The sequence below is a fragment of the Rhinatrema bivittatum genome, chromosome 6 (assembly GCF_901001135.1).
Source record: "Rhinatrema bivittatum chromosome 6, aRhiBiv1.1, whole genome shotgun sequence".
Classification (NCBI taxonomy): Eukaryota; Metazoa; Chordata; class Amphibia; order Gymnophiona; family Rhinatrematidae; genus Rhinatrema; species Rhinatrema bivittatum.
The window spans coordinates 195,974,457-195,991,454 of NC_042620.1; the positions used below are offsets into that span (position 1 = coordinate 195,974,457).

Sequence of the window (16,998 nt, forward strand, 5' to 3'; positions counted from 1 at the left end):
TTAACATGCAGTAAAAACACATGATCATGCAGGATGTAGTAAGTTAATGTCATGCAGATAGAGTGAAAAATCTGAGAAGTAAAAGTGCTAAAAGAGAGAAAACTATAATGCAGAACATTGCAATAAAAGTGGCATAAAAGCTGGAAAGTGCTGCACCTGTTGGTTGAGAATTGTGACCTCTGGTGTAATTGATGGCAGTTTCCTGGATACTCCTCTGTGTTGGGAAATAAAAGGTAGCTTAGTGCAGGGCTATTTTGGAAGTGCTGGATGGTGGTAGGCAAGCTCTGGACTAGGCATTGGAGGTTTTGTTGGTTTGGCCAGGTGATGGTTGCAGTTGGTTGGTGCTTTGCAACTGGAGATTAGTATTGTGTCCTGCTTTTTATCTTGCTATTTTCCCATCTTGTTTGTGTTCTTGAGTGAATCTGAGTGACAGTGATCGGTACATACTTGTCGGTCTTTAGTAGTATTTACCATTGTGTGTTAGGCTTCTGAAAGCATGGAGTAGATGTTCGTGGCTATGGAGAGAATGTGGGGTGTGAGTGAAGGAAGTAGGTGAACAGGCTGGGTGAGTGGTGAAAGGATACGAATAATGTGGTGCCTGAGTCTGTGTAGCCAAGGAGACGATACTTAATGTAGCCCTGACACATTTCATCATGACCATCAGTACATGACTAGAATGCCTTGAAAAGAATGACTTGTTCATTGCACCTACTACAGTCCTACAGCCATTGTATTCTGGAATGAGCCAGTGGCAAGAAAATGCAAGGTACTGAGAAGCTTGACTAATCAGAGGATCAGTATCATCTCTGATTTCCTCATACAGAGAATTGCCCTAGTGTTCAGTGTGTGTGTTTGACCACATCTGTCTCCGATAACCCCATCAGTGTTGTCCTCAAGCAAAATATCCTCTGCCTGCATGTCCTTCTGCAAATGGCTTGAGTCTGTACAGCTTGTTCCACCTGTCCTCTCCTCTCTCCTTCAGCAATAAAGCATCTTCTTTCTCTTTCATCCTATTTTCTTTGGTTTACCTGCATAATGTCAAACCATCAGGAAAAAAACACATGTAATCCTTGTTGCACATTATTCTCTGAGGACAAGCAGGATGGAAGTCCTCACACATGGGTGATATCATCAGATGGAGCCCTGACATAGAAAACATATGTCAAAATTTCTAGAACTTTGTCTTGGCACACTGAGCATGGCCTAAACCACATGGGGACCCTCTAGTCTTTTTCCGCAGCGCTGTAAGCATCGCTGTGTGAGTGAGCTCATGTTGCTGTTTTTTGGTGTTGTGAAAAACGATCTTTTTCTCATGGATTTTGTTCAAGGTGTTCGGGTCCCTCTCAGTGCTCCCTCTTAGTGTTCCTAGTCAGGGTTTTCTACACTTCTGGTAAATATCCTTTTGCAGTTGATTCCCCTGCAGCATTGGTACTTTGGTGCCTGCCAGCCAACAACACCTGCTGCCATCAGTTTTGATTTTGCAGTCCTTTTTATTTCGTCCCGTCATGGCCATGTCCGGTTTTCAGCAATGATCCCAGTGCCCAAGGACCATGTCCATCACAGACCCTCGTGAGATGTCTTATCTGCCTGGGTGCATCTCATGACATCCTGGGTTGCTGTTTATGCACACAAACGACCCCAGAGGGATGTCTGCTTTGGCTCGACAAAATGGAACAGCTCTTTGGGTCAAAGACAGTTCATGGCATCGATGGATCTTGAAGCTGCCCTGATGGGCACCTCACCATCGACACATGCAGGATTGTCTGTTCCATCGGTGTTGCCGGCAGATGGGACGCCAGAGACCATCCTCTATCTCCTCCAGGCTGAAGACTTCAGTTTCCTAGTCATCTGCATTGGCACCAGGGAAGGACTGGGCCAAGCATAGAGGGAAGCCAAAGAAGCATTGGAGCGGGTCCCTGTCGATGCATATGGACACATTTGGCTCATGCCTCAATACTCCCACGGCAAGGAGCGCCAGTACTACATTAGTGCTTGGGGTGAGACTGTCTCCACGGGTCCTGATGCCAGTCACCGATCTGCCTCACGGGTCCCAAAAAGATCTGGCCACTCTTCCTTCCTCCCAGTCTGTGTTGGCATTGGCAACATTTGAGGAGGAACTGGAGTGCCCAGTCCAGCTGGTAGTGGAACGGACACTGCAGGGCATTGGTCCTGTGGCACCGTTGCCGGTACCATCTGTCCTGGAACTGCTGCTGGAGAAACTTTGTGCTTATCAGTGAGCTGCTCAGTGCATTACCAACCCAGGTGATGTCAGTTCCTGGGACGGCATCTGTGCCTAGCAGGGCGGGACAGCATCGATGCCGTCCCCTACCAATACGGTGGCCATTGCCTGTTCCTCCATGGAGGAAGCTCCACCTAGGCTGGCAGAGACACAGAGGCCTTTAGCCCCCTGTCCAGCTTTTCTGGAGCCTGCATCTCTGGATGAAGGCCGAAGTACCTAGGACCCCATCCCCTGTGGTTTACAGTGAGGTTGAGGGTCCTTAGGACCCCTGGGGGGAGGATATCTCCAAGAGTGATGGCTGAGGATGCCAGGCACAAAATGTTTGAGTTCATACAGCTCATAGCCTTCTAAGAAAGTTGTGGTGGTCTTGGTACAGGAGATCCTTAAGGAGCTGCTGCTGAGGATATGGGAATATCAATACCCCCTCACTGTGCCTCCCATTAACAAGAAGGCCGAAAAGGCCTACCTCATCCAGAAGGCTGGATTCGATAAGCGTCAGCTTCCTCACCAATTGGTGATGGTCGAATCCTCTCTCGAGAGCTAAGCGTTCAAACCCATTCCTTAGCACCCCTAGGGAAGGACTACAGAACAATGGACGCTCTTGAGAGGAAATTTATTTACAGGGGCCATGCTCATTGCCCACATTGCTTCCTACCAGCTCTATATAAGCCAGAACTCACAAGACATCTGGAAGCAAGTGCAGCAGATGGGCGAGCAGCTGCCTCAGCAGCAGGATTCCCTCATATTGCTGTTGCATAAGGGCCTGGAGTATGGAAAATACGAGATCCGAGCAATCTATGATGTTTTTGAGATGGCATTGAGGATCTCTGCAGCAGGAATCAGCACCCGAAGAATGGCATGGCTGCGGGCCTCTGATCTCTGACCGGAGATACAGGAACAATTCGCTGATGTGCCATGTACTGGGGAGAATCTCTTCAGAGATGGGGTGAAGGATGCAGTGGGCCAGCTCAAGGACCACCATGAAACCCTCCAACAATTCTGTGCCAGCATTCCAGACCCGTCGTCCTCTTCTAGGAGGCTAGGGAGAATAGACCAGAGAAAATACTGTCCTCCTCTCCTTTGCTCCTGTCAACACCACCAGGTCTCCTGTGTCTTTCCCAGGCAGCAGAGAATACCCAAGCCCCAGCTGGCACCAGGGACGGGGTTTTGACTGGGTTTTAGGAAGTGTAGGCCAGTCACCCATACTCAGGATATTGAACCCTCCGGTCAGGGACAGGCTGTGGTTCTTCGCATACCAGTGGCCCAGTAGTGTGGTCTTTCCATCATCCGAGTAGGATACCAATTGAATATATTGGGTGTCCCACCAAGTTGCCCTCTGAGCCCTTTTTGGGAGCTGATAATATCAGGCAGTACTGCTAGCAGAGTTCTCCTCCCTCTTAATGGCCAAAGTGGTCGAGCCTATCCCACCAGAACAGAGAGAGCAGGGATTCTACTCCAGGTACTTCCTGATTCCAAAGAGAACTGGAGGACTCCGTCCCATCCTAGACATAAGGGCCTTGAACAAGTTTCTAAAAAGAGAAATGTTCAAGATTGGTTTCCCTGGACACCTTGATTTCCCCCCCCCCCTTTTTTTTTTTTTTTTTTTTGCAAAGAGGGGACTGGCAATGCTTCCTCGATCTAAAGGACTCATATGCTTATAGAGATCTTCCCCAGTCACAGGAAGTTTCTCCGATTTGTGATGGGAAAACAGCACTTCCAGTACTGGATGTTGCCATTCAGGCTATCGTCAGCCCCACGAGTCTTCACAAAATGCCTGGCTGTGATGATAGCACACCTCTGAAGACTGGGAGTAAATGTTTCCCCCTAACTGGACAATTGGCTAATTAAGAGCACATCTCTGGCAGGGGCCATTAGGTCCCTGCGCTTGACCATCTGGGGGGGTGGAGTCGCTGGGGTTAGTTATCAACTACCTGAAGTCCCATCTTGGCCCATCAACTCAATTGCACTTCATAGGAGCCCTGCTAGACATGGCTCAGGCCAAGGCCTTTCTGCCTCGTCAAAGGGTTGTCACTTTGACAGTCATTGCAGCAAAGATTCAGCAGAGCCAGCAGGTGTCAGCCTAGCACATGTTGAGGCTGTTGGGCCATATGGCCACAACCATCCATGTCACTCCCCTGCACGATTACACATGTGCAGAACCCAGTGGACCCTGACGTAGTAGTGCCAGGCCATGCAGCACCTCTGAGACAGTGTCCGAGTCATCCCGTCTTTTCGGGACTCATTGTCCTGGTGTCAAGTACTTTCAGATCTGAAACAGGTGATCTCTTTTCAAAATCCTCCTACCCAATTTGTCCTAACCACGGATGCATCCACCCTGGGCTGGGGAGCTCATGTAGATGGGCTCAACACCTGGGGTTTCTGGTCTGCTCAGGAAAGCTGTCAAATCAACTTCCTAGAGCTTCGGGCGATCAGGTATGCACTTGTGGGCTTGGAGATCGGCTGGCCAACAAAGCTGTCCTGATCCAAACAGACAACCAGATAACTGTGATATGTTGTCAAGCAGGGAGGCACGGGATTTTTCCTCCTGTGTCAGGAAGCAGTACTGATCTGGTCATGGGCCCTGTTCCATGGGATGGTGCTCAGGTCCATGTACCTGGCCAGGGCGAAGAACATGGTAGTGGACAGGTTGAGTAGAGCCTTCAGACCCCATGAGTGGTCCCTGGACCAGGGGGTAGTGAATGGGACATTCCGCTTCTGGGGGAACCCGCGCACAGATTTATTCATGTCCCCTTGCAACAGGAAGGTGCCTTGGTTCTGCTCCCTGTAGAGGTCAGACGGCAAACCAGCCTTGGATGCCCCTGCCAGTAATTGAGTCAAGGGTCTTCTATGTGCGTAGTCTCCAATTCCCTTGAAGGCGAAGACTCTCTTGAAGCTTCATGAGGACTATGATCCTTATAGCCCCTTATTGGCTGAGACAGGTCTGGTTTCCACTCCTACGGGAGCTGTCCATTCAGAGACTGATCAGTCTGGGAACTTCCCAGATCTCATCACAAAAAATCAAGGCAGGTTGCGGCATCTCAGGCCCTATTGCTCACAGCCTGGATGTGAGGGGTTAATTCTGCAACTGCTCAACCTGAATTTGTGTCTTAGGTCCTGGTGGCTTCTAGAAAGCCTTCCACTAGAAAGTCCTATGGACTGAAGTGGAGGAGGTTTTCTTTGTTGTGAGCAGAAGGCCCTAGATTTGTTCTCCTTTCCCCCACACAAAAACAACTGATTACTTTCTATTCCTATCGTAAGCTGGCTTAATAACCAACTCCATTAGAGTTCATCTTAGTGCATTTGGCGCATACCACCAAGGTATAGATGATATGCCCATCTCTGTACAGTCTATAGTTATATTATTCATGCGGGGCTTGCTTCAATTTGAAGCCTCCCACTGTGTCTTGGGATCTCAGTGTGGTTAGCTCAACTGATGAAAGCTCCTTTTGAGCTGTTGCACACCTGTGACCTGAAGTACCTGACCTGGAAGGTCATATTTTTGGTGGTGGTCATCTCAATGTGCAGGGTCAGTGAGCTCCAGGCCTTGGTGACTTAGCCACTTTTCACTAAGTTTTATCATGACAGGGTGGTCTTGTGTACGCACCCCAAGTTCCTGCCTAAAGTGGTGATGAACTTCATCTTAAACAGTCCATCGTCCTGCTAACATTCTTTTCCAGGCCCCATTTGCACCAAGGCGAACAAATACTGCACAGTTTGGACTGCAAGCAAGCCTTATCCTTCTGTCTGGAGTGGACAGAAGCCCATCTTATTTCTTTTGATAGGAATAGGTTGGGTGTTGCCATTGGTTTACTAGATTGCATCTCCTGTTATGCACAGGCGGGACTGCATCTTGAGGGTCATGTCAAGGCTCCTTCTGTCAGTCATGGCAGCTTCAGTCCACTTGTGAGCAGTTCCTGTGAAAGAACTGCAAGGCTGCGATGTGGAGTTTTCTCCACACATTCACATCTCACTGTTCAATGGATAGGGATGGCAAGCGTGTCAGTAGATTCAGCCAGTCTGTCACTTGGTATTTGTTTGAGGTGTAGACCCCCAACTCTCCCTGCATAGGGCACGTTGTTTGGGTTCAGGCAGTCTTCCCCCTCTGTTACAACAGCACAGTTATGCCTGTTGGCACCTGGTTGGGTGTCGTTTGGTGCCCTTTTTGTGTTGGAGCAGCCCATAGCTAAGGATTCATCTATATGTGAGGATTACTATCCTGTCTGTCCTTGGAGAAAGCAGAGTTGCTTACCTGTAAGAGGTGTTCTCAGAGGACAGCAGGATGTTGGTCCTCACGAAACCTGCTCGCCACCCTGCGGAGTTAAGTTTCTCCTAATTTTTCATTTATATATAATTCTGTTATAAGACTAGAGAGGGACCCCATGTGGACGCGTGCTTTAGGGCATGCTTAGTGTGGCAAGTCAAAGTTCTAGAAACTGACACAACATTTCCGTGTCGCGGCTCCATCTGTCGTCACCCATGTGTGAGGACTAACATCCTGCTGTCCTTGGAGAACACTTGATAACAGGTAAGTAACTCTAATCTTATATGGGCAATAACAGACTGAAATGGCCAGTATGAATGAGTAAAGCTTTACTTTTGCCTTGACCCAGGAGTTAAATTTCCTGTGATGGACAAAGGCAATCTAAGTAGGTTTACTCTCACATGCCTCCCTGCATTACTCAGTAATAGCTAATTCCTTCATTTAAAAGGATTAGCATGTACCTGTGCTTACCCTAGCATGAGTTTTAACTCTGGCTTTACTATGTTTTTGGTTCCCCCCCCCCCCCCCCCCAGCACTAAAATCCCTGTTACATACTTGGGGTTAAGTTGATTTCAAAAAATCTGTGCTATGGTAAACATGGCTTATTACATCTGCACTTATTTAGCTTTGTCTTTTCATTAGAACATAACATTAGAAATGCAATACTGGGTCAGACCAAGGGTCCATCAAGCCCAGCATCCTGTTTCCAACAGTGGCCAATCCAGACATAAGAACCTGGCAAGTACCCCAAACATTAGATAGATCACAAGCTACTGTTGCTTATTAACTACAGTCATAGCAATTTATGGATTTAGCCTCTAGGAACTTATCCAAACCTTTTTTAAACCCAGGAACACTAACTGCTGAAACCACAACCCTTGGCAATGAATTCCAGAGTTTAATTATGCACTGAGTGAGAGAGAATTTTCTTGGATATGTTTTAAATGAGCTACTTGCTAACTTCATGGAGTGCCCCCTGGTCCTTCTATTATCTGAGAGAGTAAATAACTGATTTACATTAACTTGTTCAAGTCCTTTCATGATTTTGTAGACTTCTATCATGTCCTCCCTCAGTCATCTCTTCTCCAAACTGAGCTGCCCTAACTTCTTTAGCCTTTCCTCAATAGGGCAGCCTTTCCATGCCTCATCATTTTGGACCCCCTTCTCTGCACTTTCTCCAGGGCAACTATATCCTTTTTGAGATGCGGTGACCAGAATTGCACACAGTATTCAAGGTGCGGTCTCATACAGAGGCATTATGACATCCTCCGTTTGATTTTCTATTCATTGGTAAATCAAGGCAAGCTTCACTTAGGTACTGTGGGCATTTTGCTGAACCTAGAGGATTTATAATTTTGCCAAAATTTGTGGCAAGGGTCACATTTGCAATTATGGCATAATGGGGGGGAGGGGGGGGCTCTGCTTATAGTATCTAGTTTTGGGCAGAGAGATTCTGGGAATTGGAAGGCAGACAGAAAAGCTTGCACAAGTGATGTACATATGCATTATGCTCTTGCTGACTGGTTTAAAAGCTGAGCTAGAGAGCTTTGAAAAAAACTTCCTGAAGCCCCTCCTCATGGCTCTCTTCCCTTTCTGAGGGAGGAATGCTTTGAAAGAGGAGTACATAATCTTTGTGGGCAGGGGTCCATGCAGATATGAATACTTATGTCATGGGTGAGTAGATAGAAAGAAGTAGCAGTTGCCCAATTTGCTTTCTCATTCTCAGATGATCCTTGGAGACATTTTCATAGTGGAGTATTTACAGGATTCATATCCCAAATATTTAGCCATGTAAAGGCAGGAAGGAAGGGGCAGGTTTTGTTTGTTTTTTGCATTGTAGTTTACTTTTAGCAATCTGTTTTTTTTTTAATGTAGGAGAAATTCTTATTAAAAATGTAAATACTCTTAAAGTACCTTCTGAATTTTAAATGTATTATTCTGACTGGCATCCAAAGTATGTAGTTACATCAGTATGAGCCAAGTAGTCCTTGCAGAGCATGATCTCAGATCATACAGTATGAATGTAATCCTTAATTAAAATCATATGTGGAAATATAATTGGTGGGGGGAGGGTTTGTTATGAATTAAAGTAATCTCAGTTTTAAAAATTAGTATAAAGAGAAAATATCTTAACTTTCAGGTTTCTCCAGGACAGCTTACTAAGAAGTACAGCTCATGTTCAACAATATTTCTTGATGATAGTACAGTCAGCCAGCCTAACCTTCGAAGCACAATAAAATGGTAAGTCATTTATTTAAACCAATTTTATAGTCTGATCTGAAAATCTTGGTGGATTACAATTCACATACATTGTCCTACAAATAACATGACATACAGAATCAAAACAAAAATTACACACACAATCAGCAAAACATCAAAACACCGCAATTACAGAAGAAATTGGACACCACTAAGAAAATGAAGAGGCAGGAGGAAATAATGAAACCAGAGATGGGCTTGGGATCACTGGAAGCAGAGGATGCTACAGGGAGGCCTGGCGAAGAGCCAGTGGTGGTCATGACTGCACCGTTGGGACAGACTGTAGAGGTGCATCCAGAAGTGCCCAGCAGAGGGCAAGTAAAGAATATCAAACCTGGTGAATGCACCCATAATATCTGTTTTCTTATGGACCAAAAAGCTCAGAATGGAGCATTAGGTAGAGTATCTCACTCACTCTAGTGGGTTCCATTACCATTTGTTTGAGCAGAGCCCCTTGAAGTGGTGCCAGAGAAGGAAATGAAAGGAACAAACTTGTCATTAAATTCAAATAATTCAATGTAATTTGCTGAGGGAAAGGCAGAATCTTCATGCTGAAGCAGCTATGCCTTCTATATTAGTTTTTCTAGCCTATAAATTTAATTTGAAAGTAATGTTCACTCTCTTTCCTCCCACGCACAAAACAAGGATATTTTCCCTACATTAACTTTTTATCCTCCAGCTGCAATTAGTTGCCTTTCTGTGTAGCTACACTTTTTGGTTACTTTCTTACACTGAATATGCCCCCCTCCCTTTTATATATCCCACTTTTATATGCCCCCTCCCTTTTATATATCCCACTTTTATATGCCCCCTCCCTTTTATATATCCCACTTTTATATGCCCCCTCCCTTTTATATATCCCACTTATATATCAAAGCCACTTTCCATTAGTGACTGAATTAGTTTTACTTAATCCTTGGCATATGTGATTTTTTTTTTTCATTTGGGGATATAGTAAAAATTAGTTATGAAAAGTTATTGGTATAACTTGAGATCCACATGTCTATAGCTGCTCTCTGTTACTACTGGGGAAGACTGCACAATGCAGAATTTGTGTAGAATTCCCCCTGGCGCAGAACTTGCTTTATAAAGCTGGCAAGAGAAACATGCCAGTGAACCGCTCACAAGAGCTGCTGCTGCCATCTTCCTGCAGCACAGGGCTCCTACAGTGTGAGAAGTGTGGTGCCTGAACTCCCATGCTGTTTTCATGAGACTTTGGAGAACAGTACAAGATTTCAGACACTGTACCTCCCTCTGAGCTCGGTCACTGGTGGAGGCTGATATCTGGGGAGAAAAAAGTTAATGATAGTAATTGGCATCATGGGGTTAATGTAAGCAAGACTGGGGGATGAGTTGGAGTGGTGAGAGAAGGGACCTGTTTAAGGGTAAGAGACAAGCTGAAGGGGAGGGATGCGAGATGGGGAAAGAATGTTTCTTAGCATTCGGATAGGTGGATCCAGAAGCAGTGGGTTATGCACTTCTACCAGCAGATGGAGACCAAGCAAAGCTGACGTCACAGCATATACAGGGAGATTCACTCAAGAGGCCCTGAATATTCTGTAATAACTCTCACTAGGATGAAACAATGTGCAATGTGCTCCTCAGTATATGGAGCTTTGAACAAGCCGGGATGCCCCCGCATCGGAGCGATGAGGTAGGTGCCGGACAGTCGTTGCGACGTTTAACCTCCCTTTGCAAGATGGAGCAACGTGTCACGCATCGGCAAAGAGCATAGCAGAAATAGTCCTCTTTCGGCAACATGGTAATTTCAAAGGGACTTTGGCCACTACGTTCGCTGGATCTGGCACCACCAGATGTCGTCTTTTGGGGTTTGCTGAAAGGAAAAATCTATTTTAACAAGCCTTGCACTGTGGAAGATTTGAAGGAAAACATCCAACATGAAATTGCTGCTATTCTCCCCCCGATATGCTCACAGACACATTGAGGAACATGGAGCGCCGTGTCAAAATGTGGCGGAAAACGGCAATCACTTCCAGCACCGCATGTAAATCAAGATTACACATATGTCAAGGTATGTAGCATATTTTTTTGGTTCAAATTACTTCAGCCTGAAGGAAGTTACAACAGAATATTTGGGGCCTCTTTCAAGTGAATCTCCCAGTATACCTCTGCACTGACATCAGCCTGCCAGTATTCCCGTCTCCAGCAGATGGTGGACATGTATCTCCCTACTGGAGATTGACTTAAAAGTTTTTATAGAAGAAGAAAAGAGAGACATTTATTGCCCCGCTCTCCTGTGGTGTTACCTTAAGGTCCCTCCCTCAGTCGAGTTTCCTGAAGTGATTCCTTCAAATTCTTGCCTCAGATGAGTGCCTTGGTCAGGTAGCTGGTTTTTGCTGGTGTGGACTCAGCTGTGAGTTTATTTAAAAAAAAAAAAAAAAAAGGCAGCTGAAAGACAAGCGGGTGCAGGAAGCTGAGCGTGGTGGTGAAGGTATATGCCTTCTCCCCCCACAGCTAGAGACAAACTCTGAACTCAGCCAGAACAGGCTGAGTTCAGGTAAAGAGTATTTAAAAATTAAAAAGAAGGGGAGTTGATTTTAGGGATTCTTTTCCCCTCTGGTCTCCATGCTAGGCGCATCGATCTGACTTCCGTTACCACCTCCAGGGGAGCTTGGTGGACTCGGGCAGCCTTCTGGGCTAGGCTTTGCTCTCAGGCTTAGATTTTTCGCTGCGTGCTAGGCTGAGGCGGTGTTCACGTACATTTTCTATACACATAAGGCTGCTCTCTTCAGACACAGTTCACACTTGCATTCGCCCGGCTGAGCATCTAGTTATGCGCCTAGCTGGGCTCTCAGTTGGATGCACAGTGGTGCGCTTAATAATGCCTAGGTGGGCGCTCAAGTACATGGAGTGAGCACTCAGTTGAGTATCTACCTGAATGATGTATTAGGGGCCTACTTTTTGAGGGCCTGTCTTTTCAAGCGCCTATTGTGAGAACTGCTGGGTGCACAGCTCTGACGTCGAGTGTACTGAAAATTCTAGGGCACTGATGGCAAAGAAGCCTAAGAGCCTTAACTTTTGTGCTGCTTGCCATAAACAGGCATCTCAGCCTGGCGTTCTCTCTAACTTGTCAGTAGTGTTTGAAGGCTCAGGGAGAATTGCCTTAGTCTGATTTGGCAAGGCCTGGTCCTTCCCAGCATGATGTGGGGGGAAAAAAACCCAGGAGAAACCTCTGGCAGCTATTTTGGGGCTCCCCTAACTGATTCTTCAGTGGGGAAGGTAGTGCAGTGGGCGCAAGACCGACACTCACTAGTTTTGTCATGGACCCCCTCTTCCTTTTCTTGGGTGGAATTTTTCAAGGACTGCAGTCCTTTCTTCAGGCGCAGAAACAGATCAGGATTGCAGGCTGCAGTTTACTGCACATCCAGTTCTGCGGGTAAGTGTCTTGAGTACGTACGTCTAGACTAGTGGTTCTCAACCCTGTCCTGGGGACCCCCCCAGCCAGTTGGGTTTTCAGGATATCCACAATGAATATGCATGAGAGAAAATTTGCATACACTGCCTCCATAACATGCACATTTTCTCTCATGCATATTCATTGTGGATATCCTGAAAACCCGACTGGCTGGGGGGGTCCCCAGGACAGGGTTGAGAACCACTGGTCTAGACCTACTGCGAGTCACGTCGGTAGGATCCAGATGGCACGGATGATGAAGCCGATCCTTGCTCCCTGGGACGGTGCTGGAGCTGTTATAGAGCAATGTTGCGTTTATTTCATGGGGATGAGTTACCGGCTCTGAATTTCCAGACACTGAAAATACTGGGCATACCAGGGGTGATTCCATGTCTGAGCCAAAAAGATCCTATTTTGATTTCTTGGCATAAAGCCTCATGTTTTTTTTTTCTTTATTTCACTCCTTAAACTTCAACTAGAAGATGTGAACGACATGCTTTCCTCTTTCAAGCCAACCACCTGCCTGGAAGACTCTTGCCTATCATGGTTAATAAAAAAAAAAAAAAAAAAAATCACATCCAGGCTATTGCCAGTACATCACTGACAGAGGCCCACCTGCCTAAAAAGAGGGACCACAGACTGAGACTGGCAGAGCTCTTATTTAAAAATAAATTAAAGCTCTTATGTTGGAGATACCGTTTCTAGCAAAAAATTGACACATACCATAGATTAAAACCAGTGGACCCAACCAAGTTCCTGAAGCAAGGAGGTCACCCCTGTTGGTCACCCGGAGACTCTTCCACACTTGCCTGGATCAACCAGTCGTTCAAGTACAGGTGCACCAGGATTCCCTCTTTTTTTCTCAATGCTACCGCTACGACCACCATAATCTTGGAAAATGTTCTGGGGGCGGTAGCCAGGCAAAAGGGCAGTGCCCGGAACTGGCACTGCCCTTTTGATAATGGCGACCCAGTACTGCAAAGCATAGGAAACAATATTATTGCCAGATTGGAATATGTAGATAGGCCTCATATAGGTTAAGAACTCTCCTGATTGTACAGCCATTATTAGAGTGTAGGGTTTCCATGCAGAAATGAATCACTCGTAGATGTCGGCTGACACTCTTGAGGTCCAAGATGGGGCAAAAGGAACCATCCCTTCTTGGGTATGATGAAATTGATGGAATACCACCCCAAATTTTCCTGGGGTGCAGGTACTGGGATTATAGCCCTCATTCTGAGGAGCTTTAAGAGGACAGTCTCCACTGCCTGCTTCTTGTGTTTGGGAGTAGTCAGGAGATGATACGAATATGTCCCGAGGAGTGCTGCAAAATTCCAGTGCATATCCTTCTCGTATGACATCAGTACCCATTCATCCGAAGTGATCTCGACCCACTGTTGGTAAAAGAGGGACAGTCGACAACCCCCCCCCATTTCCTTGTTCTGAGGGTGGATTGGTAAAACTTCATTGGGGAGTTTGGAATGAATCTGAGCCTGACCCTCTCTTGGGCTTCCAACTCTGAAAGGACAGAGACCTCTGAAAAGTCGAGTTTCTGTAGGGGCGAGGGGCGCTGTAACGACTCTCATCTTCTGGTAGTCAAGGTACTGGAGATTTGCCCCATTTACTGGCCAGCTTTTCCAATTCGCTTCCGAAGAGGACTGATCAGTTAACTGCATCTTTGTGAGATTTGCCTTGGATGTTGCGTCTGCTGACCAATTCCGCAGCCATAGCTGTCTTCTGGCCGCCACCATTGAGGCCACTCCTCTGGCCGAGGTTCAGGCTAGGTCCAAACCTGCGTCAACTAAAAAGGCAGCAGCAGGTTCCATAAATGCTCCGGAATTCGCTCCTGAGTCATCCACCTCCCAAGAGATGAGCAGGCACGAATGGACCTACCAGGGCATAAGAAGAAGCAATCTGTAAGGTCATGGCTATTGCGTCAAAGGCCTGTTTAAGGATGGACTCCATCTGCCTATCGTACACATTTTTTAAGGCCACTCCTCCCTCCACTGGGATAGTTATTTGCTTAGAGGCGACAGACCAGCACATCCATTTTAGGGAAACGCAAACATTCTCTTGCTGCCGGATCCAGTGGGTATAGAGCTTCTGACGCTCATTCACCTTTAAAACTTGCTTCTGGGGCATCCCATTCCAGGTCAATCAACTCTTAGATGGCTTCCAGTACTGGAAAGTAGCAAGAGGCTTTCCTTAGGGAAATCAGAATGGGATTCTTCTTTGGTTCCGTCAGATTCCACCCCAAGGCACTCCCAGCATCTTCAGGGTCTGGGAAACCAGGGCCAGCAATTCGTCTCTATGGAAAAACCATAACATAGTCCGATACAGTTCTAAACCAGGGGGGATTTCCCCATCTTCCAAGGAATCTGGATCTATTCTCCTTGGTGAGTAGAGGCATGCTGATTAGGACTGGGAGAGGGAGGGCTTACCAGCTGAGGTTCCGTCCGGACAGGGGCAAGTGAGGTAGTAGACTGTGCCTGTACAAAGGCTTGAAGGCCTTGCATGAATTCCACCCAAGAGAAGGTGGCCGGGTCCATGCCTAGCCCAGAAGGTACTGGGATATGTGCCGCTGAATTTCCCTCTCCTATGGATGAACCAGTTCCGGGGTTACTCATATCTGGGGTACTTCTGGTTAAGGTTGTGGTTGACCCATCCTCTGAATGGGAGGAGCCAGGCTTAGCAAAGTCCGGGGAGGCCAACTCTCCCTCTGCTTCTTTACAGTGCTGACATAAGCAAGAATCCAGGTCAGACTGTGCAGCCCTAATTTGGCAAGCAGCGCAGAAAGAAAGGCGCTTATGTTTCTTTGCTGCTGGAGACATTGGCGACAGTTACTGCATGCTCAGACTGCTTGCACCTAAAATTTTATGTGCACAGAGTTTGGGCACCTATGCGGGCTGCAGCGAGGCGCCTGCACAGCCTGTGCGCCCAGCTTTACTTGTATTCTGCGCCTAGTAAGTTTTGTGTGTGTATGTATGTGCGTGGCGTTGTGTGCAGAGCCGACACGCACTGAGCACATCGAAGCTCTATGGTGGGCAGTATAGGCATAAAAATGCCTGCAAGATGGTGCCGTCGCAGCCTACAACACAGTGCGCAGTTAATATCTCCTTTAGCTATTTCAGTGTTCTGGGAAGTTCATAAGTTCAATAGATCCTTACTTATTTTCAATTATTTATACAAATTACTAAAGTTCAGCAGCATTTAAATACACTGCACTTTTACCAAACAATCCTTGTAGGGCTGCTTAAAAACTTCAAATGGGGCTAAAGGCAGTGGGGGGTTCTTCACGGTTTGTATTCTTAATGGTTTATACTGAGTCAGGGGGAGAGACGAAGTGTCCCGCCTCTCTTCCGTGTTTGGTGTTTGATAAGTTGACAAAATAATAAAAACCGTTTTCAAATAAAACTTCAAATGAATATGCATGAGAGATATTTACATGCAGTGCCTCTGTAAGCAAATATCTCATGCATATTCATTGTGGATATCCTGAAAATCAAATTCGCTTGCAGCACTCAGGGACTGGACTTGCCTACCCCTGCTATATTATATCCAGTTGGTATATAGATCTCTCTGCTGTCCAATCAGAATCATTTTTGCTCTATTGAACATCTATCATCTTTTGAATGTAAGTATTCCATTCTGATTCACTCCACGTGGCTCCATAACTTTTAATTTAAAAATTCATAATTATTTTTTTACAATTCAAAATCAATTGAATCTGTCTCCAATGGTTCTTCACCTGTTATATTGCAGTTCATTGTAATTGTATGAAACAAAGATGATGTTTAATCGAACAGTGCTTAACCACTGGTGCTTCTTCTCACTGGTTTGTAAGACAGCTCTGATGCTCAGTGAGATGCTTCCTTATCTCTTTATGCGTCCGGCAAAGAACATGGGCATGTTATGTATGTTACATTTTGTGATTATATACCTAGTTAATTGATTCAAGCAAAACACTTGTTGAGAAATTGGATATTGCCACTTCTTTCCTTGTATTGTTTCTGGACAAAAGGAATAATTTCCATATGATAATGCCCCTTATTTTGAATTTCAACTACTTTTGAAGAAATTAAGTAATACTGAATGTATTATCATGTCTTTGATGTTCTTGGCCCAAGTATAGGCAACACATGGCAGTTCTGTAAACACCAGATGCAAGGTCAGAACTAAACAATGTTTAATTATTCAACAAACCCAAAATTTGCTTTATCTGAAAATTTTAGAATATAGGTTAATCTGTCAATCTATCTTTGATGTAATTGTTTGCATAAAGCACACATAGATAAGACTTGATGGTAACTGCTGGATACTCGTGTTCTGTTAAGCTAAAATTTTAATGAGCAGGTTAACTTTAAAAATTCATCTATATCTTTACAAATCTGCTTACTTTTCAAGTTGGTCAGTGGGAAACCCTCTGTATAACACTCTTGGATGAAAAAATAATACTAAGCAAGTTATTTTGATCCATAGGTTTCCTACATACAATAGTTTTCAACCTTTCCTTGATCCTTCATAATCATATCTAAAAAAGGAATTTTTTAATTTTTTAAAGTAAATTTAAAATATTGTTCTTGTATATTCCAATCATTGATGAAACTCTTTCAATTTCAGTACTGACCCCTGTCAAAATAGAACATCTATAAATCTTTTCCACATTATTTCCACTGCTTGGGAAGAGTTCAAAATTGGCTGCATACAAATTAGCCATATCTAGAGCCAAACTGCCACCCATGGCTACTCCTTGGGTCTGCAAATAATTTTCCTTCAAAAGAAAAATAATTAGACCAAACTAGTTGTGCTAATTCTATTATAAAT

At 45.4% G+C, this 16,998-nt stretch overlaps 1 protein-coding gene across 2 annotated transcripts in view; it reads left to right on the forward strand.

The window, feature by feature from the left end:
- Positions 1 to 16,998, forward strand: part of CCNYL1 (cyclin Y like 1) — a 261,805-nt gene that overhangs the window by 102,521 nt on the left and 142,286 nt on the right. For both annotated transcript variants that reach the window (XM_029606368.1, XM_029606367.1), the window contains exon 4: positions 8,641 to 8,741. In XM_029606368.1, coding sequence (XP_029462228.1) covers positions 8,641 to 8,741 — 101 coding nt within the window. The remainder of the gene's footprint in view (positions 1 to 8,640; positions 8,742 to 16,998) is intronic.